Source organism: Oreochromis aureus, linkage group 12 (genome assembly GCF_013358895.1).
Source record: "Oreochromis aureus strain Israel breed Guangdong linkage group 12, ZZ_aureus, whole genome shotgun sequence".
NCBI classification, from domain to species: Eukaryota; Metazoa; Chordata; class Actinopteri; order Cichliformes; family Cichlidae; genus Oreochromis; species Oreochromis aureus.
Window position 1 is genome coordinate 17,007,950 of NC_052953.1, and position 26,579 is coordinate 17,034,528.

General features: G+C 41.3%; 1 protein-coding gene across 1 annotated transcript; it reads right to left on the reverse strand.

Moving 5' to 3' along the window:
- Positions 1 to 7,979: 7,979 nt before the first annotated feature.
- pggt1b (protein geranylgeranyltransferase type I, beta subunit) lies at positions 7,980 to 26,525 on the reverse strand. The gene is made up of 9 exons (XM_031760303.2): positions 26,375 to 26,525; positions 24,283 to 24,401; positions 22,964 to 23,028; positions 22,536 to 22,687; positions 20,703 to 20,835; positions 19,487 to 19,532; positions 16,629 to 16,813; positions 15,290 to 15,398; positions 7,980 to 11,403 (listed from the first exon to the last, which is right to left on the reverse strand). Exons 1-9 carry the CDS (start codon positions 26,500 to 26,502, stop codon positions 11,237 to 11,239), a joined length of 1,104 nt encoding a protein of 367 aa, XP_031616163.1. The 5' UTR covers positions 26,503 to 26,525; the 3' UTR covers positions 7,980 to 11,236.
- Between the last annotated feature and the right edge of the window lie 54 nt (positions 26,526 to 26,579).

The window sequence follows — 26,579 nt, forward strand, 5'->3', positions numbered from 1 at the left end:
TGCAGCGAGAGCAGGCGGACCGAGACAGGCAGGGGGGAGGGAGGAGGGGAGGAGAGCCGTGTGGGAGGGGGGAGTGCGTATGTTAGAGATGGGCGGATCGAGCCGAATATCGGCAGTATCGTTAACGACGCTGATATTGGTATTGGATCGATACTAGCGCGATAGAATCGATATTTGTTTCCATTTTTGTTTCTATCATTCTAAGTTCATTATGTCGCCCATTGAATTGTGTTAAATATTTTTATTTTGTTTTATTTTATTTTTATTTTGGCAAATATATTTTTTAAAAAAACCCTCAGACATGCACTGTTGACCCAAAGTACTTTAAAGACAGGTACATTTACATCCCAGGCATCCAAAAAACCCAGTTTCAAATTAGAATTATAATTCTTTCTTATTATTATTGTTGTTGTTGTTATTGTTATTTATAGAGCACTTTAAAAACAACAACGATGACCAAAGTGCTTTGCGACTAAAAACAAAAAGAAAAGATAAAATAAATAAAATACCAGTAAAAAATTTAAATATAAATAACAGTAAAGACAATAAAATGTACAATAAAAAACTAACAATAAAAAAAGATTAAAAATGACCAAAGAATTGACTTAAACTGATGGAAGCTAACTCTGGTGTTCTTCTAAAATGCCGTAAAGGTGTTTTTTGTTTTTTTTTTTTAGTCTTGGGGCCAGCCTAATATGAACTTATTGCATAATTTGGGAGCTACAAGAGCAAAAGCTAAGTCCGATAATTGCTGGATATGTTTTGTTTGTTTCTTAGGGATATGACACACAGGTGCTGTTAATCTGCTGTACATATGTTTTAATGCATACCATTTCCTTTTCTGTCCTCCAATTGTCCAGTTTCTTTAATTTTTTAAAGTGCACACTGCACAGCATGCTGAGATATGCCAAGTTTTTGGCTAATAGCACCTCGGAAATTATTGGTGCAAAAATACTGCTTTATTTCTATCAAATTATGTTATTTTTGGCACTTTCTATAGATTCAGCTAATGAAATGGGAACATATATGTGAAAGGCTGCACAACAAAGTGCCTTAAGATACAATTTAAAAGTGGTTCTGTTATGTCTGTTATGTATAGACACAGCACTAATTCAACACTAATTCAGCACTAATTCATCCCTTGAGTTAAGTTACCTTTTTATGTTTGAATTATTCATAGGTCAGTGTTAGGTAGCTTAACAAACTAAGCATTCTTCTAAAAAAATGACTGGACAGGTACAAGGACTGGACTGAAAATGAGTGAAAAAGCAGTCAATGTCCAAAGAAAACTATTTTTGCCTGGATCTTTGGAAAGAAAAACAATAGGAGAACAAGAAAGAAGGCGGGGGGCCTCAAGACTTTTGCACAATACTGTACTGTATATCAGAGGGACAGCCCAGGTTGAGATTTTTGGGAGACAATGTTGAATGTTTGCAATCAAATTGAATTGGGGAAAAGTATGCTGTGTTTGCAGATACAGTAGCAGTGTTAGCAGTGTTGTGTTTAATCTGTGAAGGCTTGCTGAGAACAGACCGGTAATTAAAGTGTCTTCATGTGCCTATCAGCACTTTGAATTTGAAGTTAAAGGGAAAGCTCTTAAGGGAAAGTACTTAAAATACAAAACAGCCTACCTTTTTCAGTATGTCCATCCTCCCACTGGGTTACTACACTGACACCCACAAGCAAAGGGGGCCAGTAAACTGAGACTGCCGTGCTCGTTACAATGTCAGGGTCCTTCCCATTACATTAGGGGATTTATGACTCTATAATTGCTTGCTGCAGTGATTATTGCAGAGGTCTGCAATTATTTTATTGAACACTAGGGTTGCCTGGCAAGTCACCCCAATAATGTTTCAGTTAGAGAACAAAAGGTGACCATAAAATAACTTGGGTGCTTTGAGGAGAAGCTGTAATTCCTTCAAGAAGTGAAGTGGCCATGTTATTTGAATTGATTAACCGGCTTCTGCATGCACAGTCACTGGAGGCACAGAAGGCAACTTTAGGACTCTGTTTAGTCATTTGTTTGGTTGCTGGCAGACGCTCAGGCCTTGCAGCGACACTGCCAGACAGCACCGTCTTGCTGCTGTGTCACATGATGACGTTTTTGCCACTGTGGACTTTCATGTTCTCCCTGTGCCTCTGTTCCTCACAAAGTCCAAAGACTTGACAACATTAAATGTCCTGTATGATGTCATTATGTCGTATGCTGTATGTCAACCCTGTGACTGACTGGGAGCCTGTCCTGAGTTTAACTTGGTCCTCTAGGATTCGATTCACCCTCCAACAGCCCTCTGAGATTGGATGGTGATCTATTAAAACTAAATTTAACAGTTTCACAGAGGCCTTAGAAATGTTCTGACACATTACCCTCACTTACAGCATTTTTTGTACTGCTGTTCACAGAAAGACACTCAGCAAAGAATTTCCAGTTACTGTTTCATTAATAGATTTACTGGGTTCCTAATTTTATTTATTCTCTGGTATAAAAGTATCACCCACTGTCCACGACAGGTCTGACACCAGCTTAAATTATAACAGAGATCTGCAACTGCGGCTGGCATGTGTGAGTCAGTCGCCTGTACGGTCTTCTCCTGTTTCTGTCACACACATGAAACACATGCACAGCTCTGTGCACGCATGAACAAATGCCAGAGATTGTGCTAGCAGGAGAGATACATTTCAACACATTCTGTCAGTCTGGAGTGCATGAAATGGGTAAAGACACCCACCCAGCCCTCCCCTTTCAGTCACAAACACACCTCAGTAACCCAGTCTCACCAAAACCACAGCTGCTGCCAAGTGGCCCACATTTTGACAGAAGTCGGTGTTCTCCCTGCAGCAGTAACCAGCAACACACCCAGAAAAACCTCTAATTAAACTCATCATGTTTTTTTAGATAGATAGATAGATAGATAGATAGATAGATAGATAGATCAGGTTAAATTGAGGGAATGAATCTCTACTTTTGAAATGCAATAATGTAAAGTGACAGATTTTACAAGAACAGAATAAAATAAAATAAAATAGTTTGTGCTACAGGAATACAGTAGGTCTTACTGTTGCATATGGCCCATTAATAACTCAGTCATGCACCCGTAGTGTATATAACGCAATATAATAGGATATTGTGTGATACCAACAAAGAACAGATAAGAATAGAAGTCTATGAGCATGCCTCTCCATCCTCTGACAGCCCTGCAGGCCGGCCCGGCGCTGCTGCTGCTGTCGGAGCATGTTGACAGGCAGATCGCCGCTGTCAGAAGGACCATAAATCATCCGAGCGGATGAGCCTCACCTCGCCCCGCTCGATCCGCTCCACGATGCTGGCGAACTCAGTCATATCCTCCGAGTCCGACATGGCTACAGATGATGGTGATGATGGTGGTAATGACGATGAATGCACAGTATATAGAAGAAGAGAGCACCTCGATATTTAAAAATGCAGGAAAAAAATGACGCAAACAACTGCTGCGGCTTGTTAAAGAAACAGGATAAAAGCTTCAGAGCTTCGCAGGGGAGGTGAGACAACATCAAGAGGGGAAGAGCCGCTCCTCAGACCACATCCCCATCATCATCCATCCTCTCTCCTCCCTCCCTCTTTCTCTCTCCACACGGGCTTAGGTTTGTCCGTGGAGACTACAGTAGCCCACATGCGCCGGCAGCAGTTTAATTTTAGTTAGCCTCATCTTGGAAGGAAAAACCCCGCCCTCGCTCCTTTGTAGCCTCCTGTGCCATCTCCCTCCTTATCCCCACATCATCCCTCGGCGGCGATGTCTCGCCTCACACAGCTCTTTGTATTCGCCTGATCTACTATCTATCACCCCCCGAGTGAATGACTTCCCTTAATCTGTCAATCACTACAAAAATCATAATCATGTCAGCCTGAAGATTAAGGGTCGGGTAGGGAGGAGGGGGGTCTCAAATCATTTAGTGCCGCTTATTCAAGTTGGGCTTTTACGCATGGCTGGCGGCGCACTCACGTGCGCACATGACGCTTTATGGGCTGACTTGTGGTCATTTAGACTCACGTATGAGAGTACAGGTAGCCTTTTTATGCCATATTTGGTTTATTTTGTTGTTTGGGAAGCTGAAAACCGCCCTTGAATGTGACACATCCAGACGTGGAGAGGTTTGGAGAAAAAGCCGGATTGTGAGGCCGGATTATGTTCCTGTTTTTAATTTTTCTGGCAATGCCACTTGTTCCGCGTCGGCAGATGGCTGCATGGCTTCATGCAGACATATTCCACCCCATTGAGCATGTGGAGGGGGGACAAGCAGGCAGACTGCCCTGACCGAACAACCGAAGCATAACAAAATTATTAAGTATGTTTCCAGTGGCTCCCAACCACGGAGACAATCACTGTCAGCTGGCATCAGTCGAAAAACCTCTTTTTTTTGAAAACCATTTAAAGATGCAGGTACATAAACGAACTTCTAATAGAATACTACGATAAAAATACGAGCACCCCATCGTTGAATGATTTAGAGGTCACTAGGATCAACTTGTGGACTGAACAAACAGCAGTGAGACGCTGCATTTGGCCGATGATGAGGATAGAAGAACAAATTGAGGGATTATCAAAGCTGAACTTCTGTCTGAGGGCAATGTGATTTCACCAGATTTCACCAGATTTCAGTGGAAAAATCTCACACCAAAACTAAATGTGGCCCTCATGCAAGGAAAACCTGAGGGATGACCACACTGTTAGTAAGAACTCATCGTGTAGGAGGCATTAATGTCTGGAACAGAGTTTATGGCCATCCATCACGTGCTGCTGCGATGCAGTGCTTTAGTTGTCATGTACATAAACCCGAGATGACACATAACTACCCCATAAAACGCCACAGTGCTCTACACCTATTGCAAAATCAATATAAAGCACTGATTAACGTGTTTCCCTAAGTAGGACTGACAGAGAATACATGTTTTATAAGCACACATTAGTTCACCTAAGGGCCTGTGATCGTTCCAGATGAGTCATTAATATCACATGAAAGGCAGAGTGGTAAACATGCTGCGTTTCTTCACTTGTTTTAGTAGAAACAACTCGTTTGACGACTGAGTTTGCATTAAGCGATGTTTACCGACTCATATTAGGTCGTCTTTGCTGGCAGATATACATGTGGGAGTATGAGAGGTGTTGATGAACTCCACCCAAGCCACAGCTGCAACTTGCTGCCAAGGGAATATCTCCAGACATCACCAGTCTGGGTTAGGCTGTAATCACTTGGGTAAAAATACTTTCCTAACCTCATGTTTGTATTTCTATTGCTTTCTGGGGGGTGGGGGGTAAAATGTAAGATCCACTGCTGTTTAACATTTTATAATGTCCAAAGATTGGATATCAGTGCCACTGGGCTCCATTAGCCTGGCTCGTGTTACCCTATCAGTGCCAACAGTGAAGTCTGTGACTGTGCTGTGCAGCTCCCAGGTGGGACTCCATGTATGTTTGCACATGTGATCTGTATCCAGAGGGACCCCTGCCCCACCTCCCCCTCAGCTTTTAATGATGTTTCAGTCACTGACCTAATAAAGCAGAGGGGAAAAAATCAACTCCCAGCTTTACTCACTACACAAGCCATCCACACTGTAGAAACATGAAAGGCAACTGAGGCAAATTGGGGGAAAATACCGACCAGCTGTCATCTTTCGATGTAAAAATAAAGCAACAACAGTTGAGTCACCGAGCCATATGCAGGACACAGTGAAAGGAAATAAAGCCTTTCATAAAGAAACTCAGCTGTTGTGGGCAGCATGAATCATGTAACACCCAAAGGAGCGAACACTTGCTTTGTCTCTTTTTGCCATAAGGAAGTATTTAGCATGAGATACTTCCATCCAAGAGGCATTAAGCAAGGGGAAATCCATCTTTGGCATGACAGCTGGGATGACAAGATTCACAATAGTGAGAATAAAAGTGCCATGCCGTGACCCGTCAGACCCAGGAGAAGCACGTTTCTCCCCACCGTAGCAAAGATCGAAACTTTTATCCAAACTTGGTCCTGCTTTCATTCTGAGGCTGATCCAAGACCTTTAAGGTGGACAGGTGAGAGTGCATACTGATGTTTTAGTGCAAAGAGGGGACAGGGACTGACTCTGAAAGGACTAGTTGAAGATCACATTTCTGATAATTTTGTGTTTTAAGGATTTCTTGCTTTATTTCTTTCTGTGAGATTTTATTGCAGCTAATGATTAAAGAGGAGGAGAGAAGTGATTTTAAGCAGCAGCCAATGAATGTTATTGTGGGTTGTTTGTAATTGCTGTTGCAGTTGTGCATGCTTATTATAAATATCGCCAAAGTTTCAAATAATGTCTCCGTATACCCAGGCTTTAGACTGCTCAAAATGTCCACTTACAAAAAGTTTTTTGGGATCTTTATGAGGCCAAACAGGCTACCAGCTCTGGTGCTTCCACTCAGAATCAAGCAGAGTTTGATGGGAAAGACAGTTGCAGTGTGGATGTTTGAGCTGCTCCCATTTTAATCTCATTCATGTTAGGAATCTTGTCCTTTCAGTGATAAAGCCAAAGCATTTGTAGGCCTAGGTTTCCTTATGAAATTATTTCTTTTTGAAGAAACTTCCCATGTAGGAAGAGGGTCTCAGTGGCAGGGAGGCAGGGATAGGATTTATTTCCTTATCACACCTTTGTGCAGATAAAGGCATTTCAAAAGCTACAGGCTACTTGCTATATGAAATTTCTATCAGTATTTTTGGTTACAAGAGGAAAAGCCTTCTTTCCTATTAAAAACAAACACATGGGATATACAGTATGTGTTTTTTTCCTTTTGGTGCACATCTGGAACATAATCATTTGCATTTTCGAACAATTTTGGTAACCCCCACGGCCTTTCACCTCCAGGAATGAGTCTGTTTTTAACAAGCAAAATCGATAATTTGTGCAGATGATGCACACTGGCCTCACGGGACAAAACTAAACTGTTTTTTTCTGAATCTGAAGCTGTTGATACTGAAGGAAAAACTTCAAGAGGGGCCAGTAGATTTGTCCACAATCTCCCAGATTACAGAGTTCCTGACAGACAGGCCACAGTTTGTCAGACTGGCTTATCATCGTCTGACATGCTGACGGGCTGTCTCCATTCCTGTTCACTTTGTGCACCTCAGATTCTAAGTACAGCTCTGATCATGGCACCTATAGAAACACTGACGATTCTGCAGTGGCTGGATGTATTAGTGATAAGAAAGAGGAGGAGTATAGAGCACTAGTGGATGATTTTGTGGCGCATTCTGTGAGGAATCATCTGCTTGTGAATGAGACCAAAGAGATGGTGACGACGAGCACAGCTACACAACCTTGTTTGTCCTGGGACCAAATGTTGATTTGATGGAAGTGTACCCACGCAACCATGACGGCAACAGGCTTAACTGGAAGATGAGCAGGCTCTGTTTACTAATAAAGCTGCAAACCACAGCAAAATGGACATTATCCGTCTGCTGAAGCAAGCACAGTGTACGGAGCAGGAAGGCTGGCTTTGTGATTGGCTGAAACCTCTGGTGGAAGTAACAAACCTAACCACCTCCGCAGCACGCACTGGACAGCAGCAGAGAAACTTTCTCTGACAGGCTGATTCAGCCACAAGGACACATACAGGAAGTCTTTCATAGGTCATGTGACACATCTGTCTATCTGAAAATCACGTTTTCTCATGTTAATGGTTTATTCAAACCCTGCACCCAGGACCCACACACGTAGCAAAAAAAAGGGTGGACAGATCTATATTTAAACATATACTTTACTTCCTTATTTGGATTTCAAATCAGATTTTACTTTAGTAAAATATATGTTGCCATTTTGAATTTTATTTTACTGAGCTATACACTATTATAACTATATCGTTATAGGTCGGATTAACCTTCATTTTTAACTTCTGTACCAAAGAAATTCTCCAGCTTTTGAGGCTAAAGTGCAACTTATCTAAAGTGAAAAGCTGCATGAACCCACCCACAGAAAACAATTCAGACAGTTAGTACAGGTTTTATTTACCATACATACAGTTTGTACTGCCAAGCCAGAGCCAACATCATTTCATTCAAAGCTATAGACAAACAGTACATCACATGCCAACATTTGCATATCCAGTTCCTCTAACAGTCTCACTCACGTCGCCGTAAACCTGGTTTTCTCTTGCACGATAGAAGTCACATATTTATAGACATTTACATGTGTATCTACACTCAATATCTCTACAAAGCATAGAAAAAATAAATTTCATTACCTTTATTCTTACATTATTCATTATTACATTATGTATATTTATTGATGGCAAAGCAGGGGTTTATGGTTTGACCACATGTCGCTGGATCTCGGAAAGAAAACAGTTTTCACTGCAGCTAAAAGCACAAAGCTGTCGTCCACCTGTTTTGGGACAGAGTGGACTGCGATGCGACCGCGGGAGAGAACAGGTGACTCTAATAACAACTGCTGAGACACAGCCTTCATCTGCAGTCACGTGGCAGAGCCATTAATCCAATCTTTCATGCTTTTTAAGTAAGTGTTCACGGGGAGCGTTAGAGCGAAAAAAACAAAAACAAAACAAAAACACCCCAAAAAGCAGATTCTGTTAAAAATCACTTCCATCAGTCAGATCATACATCAGTCTGATTGTATAAGCACATTTAACAAAGATGGGAGGAGCAAAGAGTTTAGAGAGCCGTCGTGACCCTTCCTGTAAGTTTACATGCATTTAGAGTAGATGGTTTCTTCCTCTTCCTCCTCCAAGAAAGAAAAATATCCTGGGCATCTGTTAACAGAAGGAGCATCCCTAACCCAGTTTAACCATGCTGCATGTACAGAACAGCAGTATTCACAGAGCACTGACCCAAAACGACGCTGCACGAGGCACATTTCAAAGTCAAATTTGAGCGAGTGACAGGCCGAGGACGGCCTGAGGAATCTGTATAGGAAGTAGAAGTGACGTCCTAAGATGGAGATCATTAAATTTCACCGGATCTGGCTCTACAGTGGTGCAGCAAAAGTAACAGTTTTCTTCCTTACAGAACAAAGCAAATCACAACACATTGATTCAAGAATATGATGATGACTTAAAAAAAAAAAGAAGAAAAAAACTACATTTTTTTCTTAATTCAGATCCTTTCTTTACTTATCTAAGGCTTAATTCAAGAACTGCAACATCGGAAAAAGATAGATTGAAACAAAATCTTAGGAAAAATGATACTATAGTAAAAAAGAATAACTGCAGCAAAGCCTGTCGCTTTAGGAAAAGCATGCAAACATGAAAGATAAAGCACTGGCTAAAAAGTAGCTGTATTTTGTGCTAAAACCAGGCTATATAACACTGAGGGCTTTGTTGGGAGTCGAGGAGAAGACGTCAGCCTACATTGGTTTACTTTTAATAATAGATGGCTCAAATTATTTATTTATTCACCTCTCCCCCCGTCGTCTTTCCTCCGTCTCCCTGGTCTGTAACCTTAACTGAAAACGAGGTCAATTTGGAGGAAAGGGAGATGATGCCAGGTCCGGCTTTAGTTTAGATGGTGGGATGAAAAGAAAAGGATTATGGGAACCGCTGTTGTATGCAGTCTACGGTCAGGGTGCAACCACTGCAGGTGGTGGTTGCTTAGACGGCGACCCCAGTATGAAAGGATGTGGCTGGGAGAAGATGGTTATGGGGGAATGAGAGAACCTCAGTGAGGGCAGGAGGTGGCGGCTGTGATCAACTCAGTGTCGTGTGTCACTCTGGGTTGTTTTTGAAATTTAAAACTCTCTGCCTCGGGTCAAGGGTAAAAGGGCAAAAAGGTTGCCTAAATGACATGTGAGCGGCGTTCCTCTGAGCGCCTCTGCACTAAACCCTAAGAGCTCTGCCTCAGTGATTTGGGGGTCTGGGGTCAGATCACTGCTAAAAACTTTGTGATGAATATTTTCGGTGGGGGGGGATGCAAGTAGCTCGTTGGGATAACACTTGCTTCTGTTTCCCGACACTCTGTGGTCCATTCTGCTCATGCTCATTGTTCTCTGTTGTTACCTTGCATCCTTTCTGCGCTGAAAATAACTGCACGGTTCAAAGGAACACATTTCCTCAAGCTACGATGCTATTGTCTCATCTTTTCCTACCAATTTCAGGCTGGTTAGCGCCTTGCAGGGAGCATGCAAGCTAGTGAATGAGCACAAGTCAGGATGCAGGAGTTGTGGGGTGTTAGGATGGGGTCTGCTGCTACAACCAGGAGCTACTACCTCTGCAGGAAAGGTGGTGGTTTTCCCCTTCTTAACAAACTCCCTGGAGAGGCTCAATCTCTTTTCTGTTAGCCTTCAGAGAAAAATGCAGGCACAGAATGATATTTTCTAAAATGATTTGCCTGTAGCTAAACCCATAACCACCTTTTCCATTAATTTCACACCAGGAGCTCTTTAATTTAAATCTTGATCAGTGCACACAGCCTGCAGTGGTGAAACTGGGAGATGAGTAAACCTGGGCTGGTGTCACCTTTGGGACATGAGAGCTTGAGGCTTTAAAGAGGTTCACAAGCAATGTCAGGATGGAAATGCTACAAGGGCAACAAAACAAAAAGCAAAAGCAAAAGAAGGAAAAGGAGACTATGCCTCGAATTCTCAAAGTCTTTGAATGAAAAGGAGACCTTAACAGTTCTCACATTTCCACCTTAAAATTGCCTTGTATGTTTAAAATGTAGAGACATTACTCAGCAATAGCATAATCTTAGCAAATAAACCTGATAAAAAAACAGTGTGGATGCTCCCAGCCCTCCAGGGATCCCCCTTAAACACTTATTACAATGTTTCTCATGTACATTTAGAGTTTTGATCCTTGGCTATGAAGATATTGTTCACAATGATGATGAGCAGGAAAGCTCAAAAGGCCATTATCTAAAAACTCAATGGAACAATGGAGGCATCAGAAATTTCAAGTTTTTAGCAGCTCAAATTTGACTTTCTGGCACGTTTTTATTTCCACGAACCACAAACCACACCGTTATTGACTACTGTGCGAATAAAAGGCAGCCAAAAACGTGAGGTGTGTGGCTCTTAACGGAAGAGTTGCACTGGATGGATTTAAAATGAGCGCCCCAAAGTTACTGCTTTGTAAAGAGTGTCTTAAAAGAGCGTTCTTCAGTCCTCACATGAGATGGCCTCTGGGTAAGTGGCCAAACCTCTTCAACAAGTCCAGTCCTCCTTGACTGGTAACTGTTCGACGTCGCTGATAACTGAAGCCATTGAGAGGGAGCGCCGCGGTTCATCCCGCTTTCAGTGCTGACGCTCGCAGGTGTCGGTGCTGTCTCTCCATGTCTGCTGCAGCTGTTGGAGGTGCTGAAAGGCTCTCTGGGTGATGTTAAGACCTGGGTGGACCTTCCTCAGATTGGGCTCTCCAATCAGGGACAGACCACATAGCCCTAAGTATGCATGAAGAGGATCTGACAGAGAGGAAGAGAGATTGAAAGAGGGGAAAGAAGAAACTAGGTCAGAGATGATAACATGCATCACAGCACAAACACCTGTATGTGACAGGCCTGTAGCCTTTGCAGTACTCGTACACTGACTGATGAGGCCAGAGAAAAAACATGGAAGCCATTTTTGCTCAGTCTCTTTCTTATTGTTGAAACATGAACTCTGACCTTAACTGAGGAAAGTGAGGCCTGCAGTTCTTTAAATGATGTTCCAGGTTATTCTAGGTCACCGAGCTCTTGGAATAAATTTGCCAGGCTGGCCACTCCCAGGAAGGTTCAGCACTGTTTAAAGTCTTCTCCATTTGTGGATAATTGCTCTCACTGTGGTTCACTGGAGTCCAAAAGTCTTAGGAATAGCTTTATAACCCTTTCCAGACTGATAGATGCCAGAGATTTTGTTTCTCAGCTTCTCTCGAGTTTCTTTAGATTGTGCCATGTTGTGCACGTTATTCGAGATCTTTTAGCCTGCTTCACTTTGTCAGACAGCTTCTATTTAAGTGATTTTTTGATTCACCAGTAATCAGGCCTGGGAGTGGTTAGCGAAACTAAACCCAGCTTTCCAAAAAAAAGATTGTGGTTAAGCACATTTAATTTATGATTTAACAAAAGAGGGCAGGCAGGGCAGGTTAGATAGCACGAGTAAGTACAACAAAGCCATCTTTGTCTAATACTAAAATGTGTTTGATGATCTGAAACAATCAAGGGTGACAAATATGTCAAAGAACAAGAAATGAGGAAGGAGGTACATTACTAAACAGATTCACAGTCTTTCCTCATTTACAGTAAAACTGTCATCTTCAGGATTTATACAGCACCATGAGAGCTGTTGGCATTTTTTGCACCATCATAATATTCTATCTGCAGTATCAAGGTGAGCTGGTACTGTTACTAGCTTGAAATCATATTACTGGGAGCTTTCCAATTTCATGCTCAAGTCTAATGTAAGAATTCAAGAAGACTACAACCATGAAACATAACCGGCCTCTTAAGTACAGGAACAAGAAGGCAAATAAGGTCTAGTAATGAAAAATCTCTGTATGGTCTTGAGTCCTGACCTCCATCATAACCCCCAGTTTAACCCCTGGATAAGATAAACGTGCTGGATGTCCCTTTACCCATCCATATGCAGTCAATAAAACAAAAACCTAATTTCACATAAGAACCTTCCTCCATATGGTTTTCTAGCACTGAACCTTTAAGTAGATATAAATAATGCATGCAGGTCGCCTCTGTGGTCGTTTCACCTCCCCTGGGACGAGAGTAAAAGCTGCACGAGCCAGTAAATGAGCAGTAATTAAATTATAATGAAATGACAGATGATTGGACACAGACATTAGAATCAATCAAAGCACCATTAGTGGCATCAATCAGGAGTCAACAAGGACTCAAACTACAGGTTGAACACAAGAGACGTCTCCATCAGTCCAAGGTTTGAGACGGTTTGACTGATAAGGAAATTATCAATGTCCACTTAGCAAACCGTCTACTTACCCAGAGATGCAGATGAACATTATCGTTAAAGCAGAGTCACCTCTGTTAACTCTGTTTTAGTTACGAATAATGATACCGCCAGCTGGCCCTTTAGCAGCTAAGTGCTAAATGTGTGGGTCCGAGCAGGTAGCACAGAGAATTGTGTGACAGACAACTTAGGAAAGAGCCAATTTTAAATAGTATCTTTAGGCACTTTGTTACTAGCAGCCTGTCACAAAAGAATAGTTTCTTTCCGTTTCTTGAGTTGAATCTACCAACTCAAAGAAAGAAAAACCCCCCAGTATTTTTCCAACAACGAGATGATTTCCAAGGAGTTATTAGCTTTACAACTTGGCATATCTTAGCATGGTGTGCAGCGTGCTCTTAAAAAGTTAGAAGAAACTGGACAAATCTGAAAGTCATGTCCTTAAGAAACAGGAAAAAAAAAATGGCAAAAACCTGACACGGGACCAGAGATGCATCTGAACCTTCAGCTGATCCATCTACTATTAACATCAGCCACTCTAAAGGAAGGCAAACAGGTAGAGGAGGCTGAGGTGTGCTAAATTACACAGCCATCTGTAAAACATGGTTGATCTCTGTCGTGGTTTGGCACTGCATTTTAGCCAGTGGTGTTGGGATCTTGTAAAAATTGATGGAAATATAAAGAAAACTCTTGTTAGATTTAGATCCACATGAAAATGACCCCAAACACACTCCCAGAGTAGTAAAAGCATACCTGGATAGAAAAACCACACAATGGGGCAATATCAGTCGTAGATTGGTCTCCCCAGAGCCCGAACCTCAATATTATTGAAGCAGTGTGGGATCGTCTTGACAGAGAACGGAACAAAATGCAATCAACATCCAAAAAAGAGCTCTGAATGTCCTTGAAGAAGTCTGGAGAACTATTTCCAAAGACTACTTAAAGAAATGACAACAAAGCTTGCCTAATAGAGTTCAGGCTACATTGAAGAATAAATGTTGTCATACCAAATATTGACTTTCATGCTCCTCAGAATTGTACAACCTCTGTTTTCCCCTTATATCCTGCATTTCCTTTTATTTTTGAATATGTTTCAATAAATCGCTGCACCCATTTCGCATTTCCCTAGCAAAATATAAAGAAACAAGGGTGACTCAAGACTTTTGCACAGCACTATATTGATTAATGCCACTTCAAAGCACTCCCTCCAACATGAATCAGTATAAGGCTGCTTTGATCATTAAGCTCCGCCTTCGGGCCATGAACTGTCTCTTGTAAGTGTTCTAAAAGCAGAGACACCCGTATACAATAAAGGCCAGGGCTTCCTTTGTGTCAACCATTTGGTTTGATCAAATTCTGTCACGTCATTTACAGCAAAAAAAGTTAGCTGAAAAGACCTGTGGATTTTATTTTATTTTATTAAAAAACAGCTGACATTTTGTTGGTTCAATTTAATCACTTTAAACTGGAATTTCAGCCACTCTTACCCTGTGTAATCCCACATATTCCTGTTAATCAGATTGTTAAACAGTACCTGTAGACAAACTTGGGCTGTGCCAAATGTTCAAAGTATATTTGGCTTTATTTGGTGCAGATCTGCTAAACAAATACACAACACCTTCTTTTGTTCCACGCTATTGTTACTGTCCCATCTTCCCAAGCCAGTTCCTTCCTGTGCATGACTGCGCAGCTCAAACACAAACACACACACACACACACACACACACACACACACACACACACGCGCACACACACACGCACACAGAAGTCCAGTGGTATCTGTTCCCATACTGCTGCAGTCTCTTTTATTTCCTAAAACTCTCCTTTGTACATGTATAGTCACACGGCTTTGTCATCACACCGTCTACCTGTCCTGTTCACCTCATTGTTCCTTGCACCCTGTCTTCCCTTGCCTTGTTCCTGTAACGTGAGGAGCCCGATCTGCTGTGTCCTTGGCTACCAACAACAACCACCTCATCAATTACACATTACAAGGGCGAGGAAGAAAGCACAAATATGGACCAGACGAGCAACTACACCATTGAAGTTTAGGGTTACAAGAGCTCATCCGCTGATCTCAAATAAAACTGGCAACCACAGCTCCACCCTGACCTCCCTGTACCTGTGGAGGGCATGGAAACTGTTCAGTAAGAGAGAGAAGAAAATAAAGGTATCCTAACTGCTTACATCCACCACATTTTATCCTTGAGATATTTAGATCTACAGCAAAGTATAGTAACCTTAATCAGCCTTCTACAAAAATAACCTCTATGCAAACAAACAGCAAAACTGCATTTTTGTAAAAACTATGGGTGGAATCCACACTAGGCTTTTGAGCAGTCGGGTACTTTTTGCAATTTACCTAATGAGTATGTGTGCGTACTGTGAGATGCTTACCTGGATGGCTGTCTGGCCACTTGGCGAAGCCGCCCACCAACCGATCCTGCGTGGACAGGATGAAGCTCCGGTTCTTTTCAAAGTTCGTATACTGGAACACGTCTAACAGCTGGAAAATAAGGGTAAAACCCCCCCAAAACAAACATTTACAAGAAACTCTAAAAAAACAAATGCATTGATATAAATTTAGAGCGCTGTTTATTGTCAGGTTAAACTGGCTCAGTACACACTCATTTCCAAAGAAGCAGAGCAGACTGTGTTTAGAGAAGTCACACACATATGACAACATTTATTTCCACAAAGGTGAAAACCAGCGATTACACACACTTGATATTCTCCCTCTATATACAGACATCAGGGGAGAAAAACATCAAGCCTCAGTGTGAGCCATCTGCAAATATTTTGTTTGACTGTGAAATTTTAATCCTTTTGGCGCTTGACAACCCACAAATCCACTGTTTTCCTGTACTGGGTTTGCTTTTGCACGAGTGTGTGTGTGTGTGTATTTAGGTCAGACTTTTAGCGTATATGGATGTGAAGACCAACCTATGTATTAATTACCACATGTCCTGGTGTTTTATATGCTGTGCAGGCTGAAGGAAAGAAGTAAAATGCTGGGACTTTTTCTGTCCCCAGCCTATTTTGTGGTCAGTTTTTTCCCCCAGGGGCAAAAATATTTGTCCCTCCAGTTTGTCTTCATCGTACATTCCTTCACATCCACCCTGATAATTTCAGCATACTCCTGCAATTGTAAAAATTCAAAAACTGTGGCAAAAAAGTAGCTGGAAATGACACGGGGACTCAACGGCACCGACTAACTAGACGATGTATAGTTACATTTGCATGTCCATATCAGGTGACGCTGTAGGGTTTCAGAGAGGTTTCCGGTTTACAAGCAATTAAATCCCCCAGTAAACCAGGAGTTTAGACGATGTGAGGTTTTCAAAAATGATTCACATTTAGTGAATGCCAATATATTCTAAAATGTAACATCTTCTATACTGTAATAAAGAGAAATTTCATTAACTTAACATCTTAAAAGGTTCTATAAATGAGACTATCGACAGGCCCACATTTTTCCCAGTGTGAAGATGTAGGGTAATAGCCTCTGTAGGAGGAAAAAGAGCAGCACTTCCTCACTGTGTGCTGCAATCTGAGCTTCCCTGTTTCGTGTTTCAGTAGCCGGTTTGGCTGTGCGTCCATGTTGGTGCACAGGAATCACTTCCTCTTAAACTGCTGGTATTTTAATATCCATTTAGTGCAGCACCCAGCTTCACTTTTAATGCATGCAAAACGGTGTCTCTATATGCGTGCACGTGTCTGTCACACTGGTCTCTACCTCTAATGTAGCTCCCACCCAAAAGGAGTAGCATGTATCTACGGGTTTGTTTGGGCGGCCGTGGAAACCGCTCTGCTGCCTCATGATGCACCAGCGCCGGATCCGGTCCAGTTCCCGCTGACTCAGCGCCTCCTCCAGTCGACCCATCAGACACAGAGAGGCTATGGCGCAGTACGTCCAGCCGCCTAGAAACACAACACAGGCTCATTAAATTTGACTAATCTGACAATGTATTCAAACTGGAAAGCAGTGCCGGTGGTTCATATGTTTTGGTGACAAACAAGATGATTGCAGGGCACGGCAATGAAAACACAGATTTCATATCTGTGTGTGGGCTCAAATAACTCACAGGCTAAACGTGAGACTTGCAGGAAAAGCCAGAACAATATAGATCTACATTATGTTTCACAGTATTTCAGAAAAACCTTTAGAGATGCTTTTAGACTCGAGGACTGAAAACAGAGCATCATACAGCTGGACTAATACCAGCATGAGAGTTTTGATTGATTGATGATAAGCTGTTATCAGAGCAGCCATAAGCCATCTTCTACAACCCAGCTGTCAACTGCTTTCATTATCACAGCTACTCTAGCTGACCTCCACACATTATGAACATCACTGCCAGCTTATCTGTGTTTGTGTGAACGTGGTAACGTGTGAAGGGGAGATACAAAGAAAAGGCGTGGTGAAGTGTTTGGGTCACGAGTGTAAATCTGCCAACATGCTACACTTGCCTATAATCAGCCATGTCTAGCTCCCTTTCTGCTTGAGGCGAAGGAAGAGGAGATAAATATAAATGTCAAACAGAACTGAGGGGAATCCTAACCATTTACTCTAACCGCAGGGTTGGGAACAATCAGCTTTATAATAAAAATAGACCCTAAAAGCAGCTTTCTGTTTGGAAAGTATAACAAATATTCACATCTGAATGTAACCTTATTTCCTTCTGTGCCAACATATACAGTGAAGTCCAAAAAGCTTGAGCCAACTTTCATTGATTTATTTTAAATAATCTGGGGAGTATGACCTTGTCACTTTACTTAAAAGTGGTCTTGAGCACTAGCTCTCCAGGCTTTCCCAAAGTGTTTCTAAGTTCATTTTTGGACATCGGCTGCTTTTTCACTCATTTTCAGTCAAGTCCTTCGACCGAAACATTTTCAAAAGATGTAAAAAAAAGAGGTGGCATGAAAATGAACCCAACTCATGAGATGAACTAGTGTTACAACAGACAACTTGGCAAGGAACTTATTTTAAATTGTATGTTTAGGCACTTTGTTACCAGTAACCTGGTCACAAATACACATAATTTATTCTCATTTTAGTTTAATCTTCCAAAAACGGCAAATATAACATAAATTGACAAGGATAAAATTTTATTTTTGGACCAACAAGGTGATTCCCAAAGTGCTACTAACCCAAAATTTGGCACATTGCGGCATGGTGTGCGGTTTGACCTCAAAGAAAAAATTAGGAAAAGTGGAAGATAAAAGAAGAAGTGGCTTGCCTAAAAACCCCCAAAACAAAACAAAAAAAAACAGGAGATGAACTTAATCGGAAATTCATGTCCTTATGAAACAGGACAAAAAAAATCCAGCAAAGCCCTGAAGACCTGAGAGCTGGATCATACTAAAGCTTCATCAGGTAAAACTGAATGATAAGAATGAAGGTCGGCTGTTAAGAAGTCATTCTTAAGGGAGGGGAACAGGGAGAAAGGCTGAGCTATACTAGTGAATAACCCAGATTTGACATCTTAGCTTCAATCATCATCAACATGTGTGGAAGTCAGGAGAGAGGTGCAACAGTGTGTCTACAGCCATCTGTAAAGCAGGGTGGAGGCTCTGTGATTTGGAGCTGCATTTCAGTCACTGCTGTTGGGAATCTTGTCAACATTGGTAAAATTACAAATGTGAAAAAGCACCATCAGCTTTTGATCCACCATGCAATACCATCTGGAAAGCATCTGATCGGCAGCAAATTCATCTTTCAGCATGACAATGAGCCCAAACACACTGATAATGCAGTTTAAACATGAGGGGTGACATCTATGGAATTTCTCTGAGGTGTATTTATGAGAAAAAGGTTGTTTTCTTACCATCTTAAGAAAACAACCATGCATGGCAAGAAAAATGAGAAAAGTATACCCTGCACATAGTTTTTATAATACCCCATTTTATGTATTTAACACAATTATCAGCAAAACAGTGCAAAGCAAACAGCGTGGGAGGCCTTGCTGCTGAACAAACACACTTTAGGGGTGGATGGGCATCTACTCTGCATCTCTACTGATGTGTAATCAGCCTTCAGACAGAGAGTTGGCATGCTTGCAGAAGAGAGCAGAGTCTCAATGAAGGCTGTAATCACAGAGGTCGAATTTATCTCAAGGAAGGAAATCAGTGAGACGCACTAGAATCTGTGCCTTTGAGCGGTTTTAGATGTAATTTATGCGTTCACAGCGCCTCACAAAGCTACCACAAAATGATTTCTTCACTGTGCCAAGAAGGTGACAGTGGATGTGTTACTGAGAAGTGTGTGTATGTGTGTAAGAGCATGTAGGATGAAGGCTTTTGTGCCAGAATAACACGGTTTAATTCGAGCGGGGGAGAGCTTAATGAGAGCAAGGTACTGTATCTATAGCGAGTTATTTAAATGGCTAATCCTTTAAAGCACTTAGCACCATCGGGGACGTTCATACTCTTTACTGCGACACAGGCGAACACACCCACAAATCCTTTGATCTGATATGAACTCACAAATCAAATCATTATTCAAAGACATTTGTGCTGCAAAGTGCGATAATTTTCTTCCTCTAATGTTTACTTATCTGATAACATAAACAATTAAAATAATATCAGACTCACCATGTGACTCTCGCCCAGCTCCCTGGCCAAACCCGCTGTCATAGGACTAGAGAGAGAAAGGTTCAAATGTAAGCAAAAATTAAAAAGCACCACACCAGTCTTCTAAATATATACTTATTCACACTGACACCCAATTTATTAAAAGAATTAAACACATTTGTCTTGCAATCTGTTTCACTTTTTAGAAACTATATAATCTCAATAAAATACATAAACATATACTGAGAGAGCTAGCAGAGCTCTGACTCCTTCTTTTTCTTTCTTTCTTTCTTTTTTTAAATCTATGTTTTAACTACACATCCATCTTTTAATTCAAAAAGCTGCAGTAATAAACGAACGGGCTCTGTGGCCTCATTTTGAGATTACAAATGAGAACCAGGGTACGTTTCACAAGCGCAGATAAGGTTACCCTGTTGTTTTAAAAGAAGCTGAAACTGTCATGAAAAATGACAGTTTTTCTTTCTTTTCCTTTCTACACATATTTATGAAATCGCCACCTGCTACAATAGGCAGCTCATACGAAATTCACACTAAACGACAGGTGTGGTACGCGGGAAAGTCCAACAGTGTTTTGTCCCTGTGTATGATCTGATCACGCCTCAACAATAAGGTTTGTAAATGGATACGTGGCTGCTCATAAACAGGCCCTCTGATATATAACCACCCACCATCCACTGCTTCTGGCATACTTACATTCACGAATAATTAACCTGCTATGCAAAAAAAAATTGGTATCCATCCAAAAGTATGAAGCCTGTTATCAACACACCAGTGAAACAATGATAAACTATGTAATAAAAGCCTCTTGTGATAACTGCCAAAATTATATGAGCATGTCCTGATACAGAATCAATTTAAGGATTTAGTGGAACCCGCACTGCTTCGAGGACTTGAGCTCTTGATAAAAATATCACTTTGGTGCAAAAAACCTGTTTCCCTCCTGGTCGGGTGGGGGGAAAAGAACACTCTGCTACAGCTTTAAGACCACACCGCACTGCTCAGCCCCCTCCATCTATTATAAATGAAGTATTTCTCGGCAGAGTGCCACCTGCTGAAGGTGGGTGGCCTGTTCTTCTCATTCAAATGTTGCTGCGCTGCTCTGAATGGTGCACAAACAGCGGTGTTGTTGTTTGCTCCCTGCTGCACCCAGTTATCAGGAAGCTACATTTCACACAAATTTACAATCTTATTTTTTAATTTTTTAACATCTACTCACCAAACTTCCTCGGATGTATTCAATGGCCTTTTGGATGTCCATGCCTGACCAGTTGTCCAGCATGTAACAGATACTGGCTGCACAGTAGATAAAGCGTATATCATTCTCACTTCCTTCTGGCACTGCGTAAAAACTGGAAGAAAGAGGAAGCAGGAGAGGCGGATGAGTTACATAAACAACTGGAAATAGGCCTGCTGCCCATACTGAAGATGTATATAATACTGAATTTGATTTTTATAAAGCTTCTCAGATAAAACTGCTAAGGCATTGGTTGTGCCGCTTCAGGGAGCCGGCAGTCGCAGAGTAAACACTTATTTGTCATTTGTTTTTTCAGAGGTTGCTGATTAATGTTGCTAGCTGTTACTTTTCTTAACAGGAAGTGAACTTGTCAAAGATACTGGCAGTCGTTGGCCACCGTTGTCGCCCTTATGAACGGTGGGGGTGCCAAAAGTTACATTGTACATCTACATTGACAATAAAAGGCTATTCTATTCTATTCTATTCTATGCTACAGAGGGCACAGATATTTTGTGGAGAAAGTAAGATGTGAGATCTAAGCTCACGATCCACCACAGGTCGCAGGTTATTGGCTGTAAAACGACACACGTGACCTCGGCCTTGACCGAAATTTGGTTGAACACGTAATAGGTGATCACTGTGTGCAAGTGTCACTAAAATCTGATCAATATTCTTGGAGGAGTAGCGAATCTTCTGAAAATGGAAAAAGACCCACAAGTTCGATTAAATTCTGGCTGACTTATGGGAAGAGTAGATGTTTGGCAGACGTCTGGCCACGGCACTGGCTCATCGGTCGTTTGACCAGATGAGCCAAAATCCTCTCAATCGCTTTGTTGCCCGTTTCGTTTTCTTCTATTCTAATTCCCGCACCGATCCAGCGATTGTTTCTGCGTTGTGGGAGCACGCCTCAAGCACAGCTATAAATAGTTACAGGGATGTGGTGACGTCACAGTTCCCACGAGCAAAGACCAACGCCAACAATAATGCCGCTTTGGGAAGGTTTATCCTGCTGTGATGGTTAGAAGAGAGTCGTCAAATTTATAGAACAGGGGCGTCAAACATAAGGCCCTGAGGCCAGAATCGGCTCGGCAAAGACTCTAATTCAGCCCACTGGATGAAAGAGGGCATACATTTTGGACATTTAACTGTAGTTTTGCATCTTTTTTCCACTGACAAAGACCTCTCCTACGACCATTCATACTTCATCAAGGTAACTAAGTAACAGATAAACAACTGAATGACAGAACAGTTCCTTTTTTCCACCATCTACTGTAGAACTGTCTGTTTTTTGTGTTTTTACAGTGGTTTTCACAGTAAACCAAAACTAAAAGCATTTTCTGGAAATGAACAAAGGCTTTCTGTCTTATAATTACAGGACATTTTCTGTAGTTTTATATGTTCATCTCTAACAATTACACCCCAGAAAATCATGCTGACTGATTCCTTTCATTTACACCAGCAGCATTTCTTTATCATGTAGAAACACTGAGACATAATGATCAAACTGCACTTCTTTTTTAATAATAACATAAGATAAGATATGTCAGGGAATAAATGTGCAGCTAAACCTCTTTACACAAACAGAAAGGGTTTCACTGGTCTACCCCACTAAAGATTTGCAAGAGTTGTATTGTTTTCTTGCTGTACAAACTGTTATCAGGGTGCCTGGAGACTTGGACACAGAACTGCTACTGCAGAATCCAATGTGAGTCAGTCAGTGTTAAGGCTGCTCATTGTCTCCACCACCTCAGGTGTATTTAATTCAAGCTGCTGAAGGAAATCAGAGTGTGTATGTGTGTGCGGGTGTGCTCTGACCTGCCATCCTCCAGCTGCAGCGCCCTCAGACCAGCCAGACAGGCCTGCTTGTTAACCCGGCTCAGGTCATCTCCAAGTATCAGCAGTGAGCACAGCCCAGTATAGGTCATAGCTACATGGCCACTGTCATATGGATGGAGCACACCTGGGCCCTGGAGAAAACATCAGCAGGAGATATTATTTTTACCACTGAAGCTATACGGAAAGAGATTGTAGACAGGATGGTAATAGTTCTGACTACTAATCCTTCAGCTGGAGGGAAGAATAACAAAATATTTGGAGCAGGATTACCATAAATATAGAAAACAACAGAAAAATAGGGATAATAGTAGTGAAACCGCCTCTAAGACTAATGCAAAAGAAGGTGATGCTTTAGTTTTTACAAAACATAAACTCAAAAAACATGCTGGGGTGGGCGATGGCTGTACCTTAGTGCTGTAAGGGATTCCAATATGTGATGATCCCCGAAACCCACATCGACTTAGGTTGGATTCTGAAAAAAAGACAAGAGCAGAAGGGAGGGCAGATATTTAACAAAAGGTCATCACTCTACACTGGTGAAGAAAAACTGGGACAAAGAAAGCATTACTAGATTTTTTTTTTTAATTCTCAAAAAAAAAATAATAAAAAAAGAACACTGCTGCCATCTCCTGGTTATGACAGAAACACCACTTACAGTGGACAGCATGCTGCAGCAGTTTCAACATACGATAATTAAACAGTTGTTACATGTCGCACATTTATCACCATTACATCTACAGATCATTATGACCTGAGTGGCAGGTGCAATTCTCACTTATTGTGGAGTTTACACTTGCTGCGCAACACCTTATAATTTTATTGATGCATAAATATAAAGATTAAATCACTCGAAACACCTGCAGTTTCATGCCAGAGATCTATTTCCATACCTATGATACATTCGGAAATCTCGAGTGCCTCCTGAGTTGTGTTTTTCACACCTAATGACAAGAAATCAATGTGACGCCAAACATATGGCAGCAACAAAACCGAGACCAATCAGGCATGGCTACCCCTCTGTAATTTCTGTTGATGGCTTGAATAATTAACTGAATGGGCATCTAAACAGATGGCACAGATTGGCTTGTTAGAGACAAAAAAACCCAAGTCATTAAAGATTTAGAGTCCAACTTTCCCTGACGAATGACGGTACAGTTGTAACAGGGTAAGCGAGGAGAACACCTGGAAGTCGGTTTCATAATCTAGACTTTCAAGTTCGACAGCTTTGAAGTCGACAAACATGAAGAGAAAAACCTGAAATGTATCCTGGGGTAAAAATCTTAAAAAGGCAGAAAGCTGAACTTCCCAAGAGCCCATCAATCCCACAGTAACTCAGTCTCTCTGTAATATCCTGATGATATCTTAGGGACTAACACGCACTAACCCTTACCCCCTACCAGCATCCCGTTTGCTAACAGCACCAGAGATTGATGATGGATTCCATAATTTTCAAATCTTTTTGATTTATTTTCTAGTGCAGTTCAATTTAGGTACTAAACTAGTTAAACTTAACTGTGGAATATTACACCAAGGAAACAGGGTACAAATGTAGGCAAAGATGCAATGCCTGATTAATGCATTCAGGAAATAACTAGTTATTCTGACAGCTGTATTGACCTACCACTTAATGTTAACCTTTGTAAAAAATAATATTCTTACTGACAATGATTTTTTTTGCACTGCCAGCTGCTAAATAGTTATAAAAGTAGGAAAATGTGTGACTTACGATCCTCAGTAGGCAGAACCTGTAGTGAGTAGATGTACTCAATCATGACGTTCCGATCAATCACATCTAGGGCATCCAGCACATCCAGACCAGACAGGGCGAAAAACACGATGGTCAACCTAAAAACAAGGTGAGATTTACATTCATTTTTACTTATTACAAATACATTTGTGACAATGCAAAAAATCAGAGGCAATGTAAGATGTGGTTTATTGTAGTGGTGTGTGGATCGATACTGAAATATCCATTCCTCCGATACCAGTTATTCTCATATTAAAATATTGATATTTTAGTAATTTGGGGTAAATTTGTAGTTTATAATGAACAGGAACACAGTGGAAAGAAACTTACATTAATGTAATTAAACTTACATTACATTATGATCGTCTAAATTGGAAGGAACTACTTCCTCTTCCGCCTTTCATAGTCATATGCGAAATACGGCTGTATAAATGTGTGGCAGTCCTCTTGGCATGCGCGCTCACAATAATGGCTGAGCGTAAACGGAGTCATGTGTGGACATATTTTACCTCCACAAACAGCCAAGACGCGGTTTGCGATACATGTGGCAAGACAGTGAGGTGTTGTGGCAACACCACTAACCTGGTCAAACACCTCAGAGTAAATCATATAAGAGAATATGACGAGCTTATGTTGAGGCGAACTAAAGAGGAGCAGAGGAGAGGGACAGGCGCTGCTAGGGCAAGACAGACGTCTCTCGAAAATCTTAACACTTTCAGCTCCACCTCCTGTTTTCTGCGTTACTAAACCATCTATCACAGTAGTTCTCATTACCATCTTGTAAACCTTACCTTTCACTCTTTCTGCTATCCTGACACTCACTCCACCTTGCCTGCACTCTCTTCTTCACCTCTTATTGGACTGTTCATCGCTTTGGATGGTTGATGTCAGGTACTCATTTTCCTTCACTGTTACACCTCCTTCCCTATCATTCACACACATTTCTTCCATTTGCGCAATATCTCCAAAATTAGAAACATCCTGTCTCTAAGTGACACTGAAAAACTAGTTCATGGATTTATTACTTCTAGACTGGACTACTGTAATTTGTTATTATTAGGATGTCCTAAAAACTCCCTGAAAAGTCTTCAGTTGATCCAAAATGCTGCAGCACGCGTTCTCACAGGGACTAGTAAGAGAGAGCATATTTCTCCTATATTGGCTTCTCTTCAATGGTTCCCAGTTAAATCCAGAATTGAATTTAAAAACCTGCTCCTCACATACAAGGCCCCATCTTAATGACCTTACAGTACCCTATCACGCCATTAGAGCTCTTCACTCTCAGACTGCGGGCTTACTTGTGGTTCCTATAGTATTTAAAAGTAGAATAGGAGGCAGAGCCTTCAGCTTTCAGGCCCCTCTTCTGTGGAACCAGCTCCCAGTTTGGATTTGGGCGACAGACAGCCTCTCTACTTTTAAGATTAGGCTTAAAACTTTCCTTTTTGATAAAGCATATAGTTAGGGCTGGATCAGGTGACCCTGAATCCTCCATTAGTTATGCTGCAATAGGTGTAGGCTGCCGGGGGCTGCTTCTTCAGTCACCTTTATACTAACTCTAAAATAAATGAAACCTAATAAAATATCTTTCCTATGATTTGTTTTCTAGTGTCGTTTGTAGTACTTACTTTTCATTTCATTTATTCTGCTTAAATTATAGTAAACCTCTCAGTTCATTCTGCATTAGAGACACATTTTCTTTATAGCGAAAGACTAGTTTAGTTTGTAAAGCGGCGTTTTCCATTAAATAAAGAAAAAAGCTGAACCACATACAGAGTTAATAGTCAAATTTATAAATTACAGTTCGCTGCAACACTTAAGTGAGACCAATTCCTTTGACGACAATGATAATAAAATGACCTATCACTTAATAATAAACACCTCACTGCATTGTGTTAATACATCTCTGTTCATCTGCCATAACTTGGCTAAGCTGGTGCTTGCAGTTATGCTATGCTACTAGCATTAGCCTCCATTCAAAACTGCCTGTGAAGACCACCTAGCTTAGCTGCTAGTGAAGTTCTTCCACAAAACACACAAACTACAGCATCTTTGTTCATTCCGGTGAACTAACCTGGTCGTTTCCAGTGAGGCGTATCTCTCAGGTAACACCTGAAGTGTTCGCTGAAAGAATCGTACATGTCGATCTCTTAAAAAGTCTATTTGCTCAAATTCTTCAAACTCGTTCTCCTCTTCCGCCATCTTTGCTTTCGCACCTATGAGAATCCTTTTCCGGTACGTTTAGTTTCAAAATAAGAGCTCATACTACTTTGATTTAC

Excerpts from the sequence above, each read along its gene's own strand:
- pggt1b (XM_031760303.2), bottom strand. The coding sequence starts at position 26,502 with ATGGCGGAAGAGGAGAACGAGTTTGAAGAATTTGAGCAAATAGACTTT. Across the intron at positions 20,836-22,535 it reads CTGCAGCTGGAGGATGGCAG|TTTTTACGCAGTGCCAGAAG; the intron begins GTCAGAGCACAC and ends TCTTTCTTCCAG. Across the intron at positions 15,399-16,628 it reads GGGTGGGAGCTACATTAGAG|CTGTTAGACGTGTTCCAGTA; the intron begins GTAGAGACCAGT and ends CTTATTTTCCAG.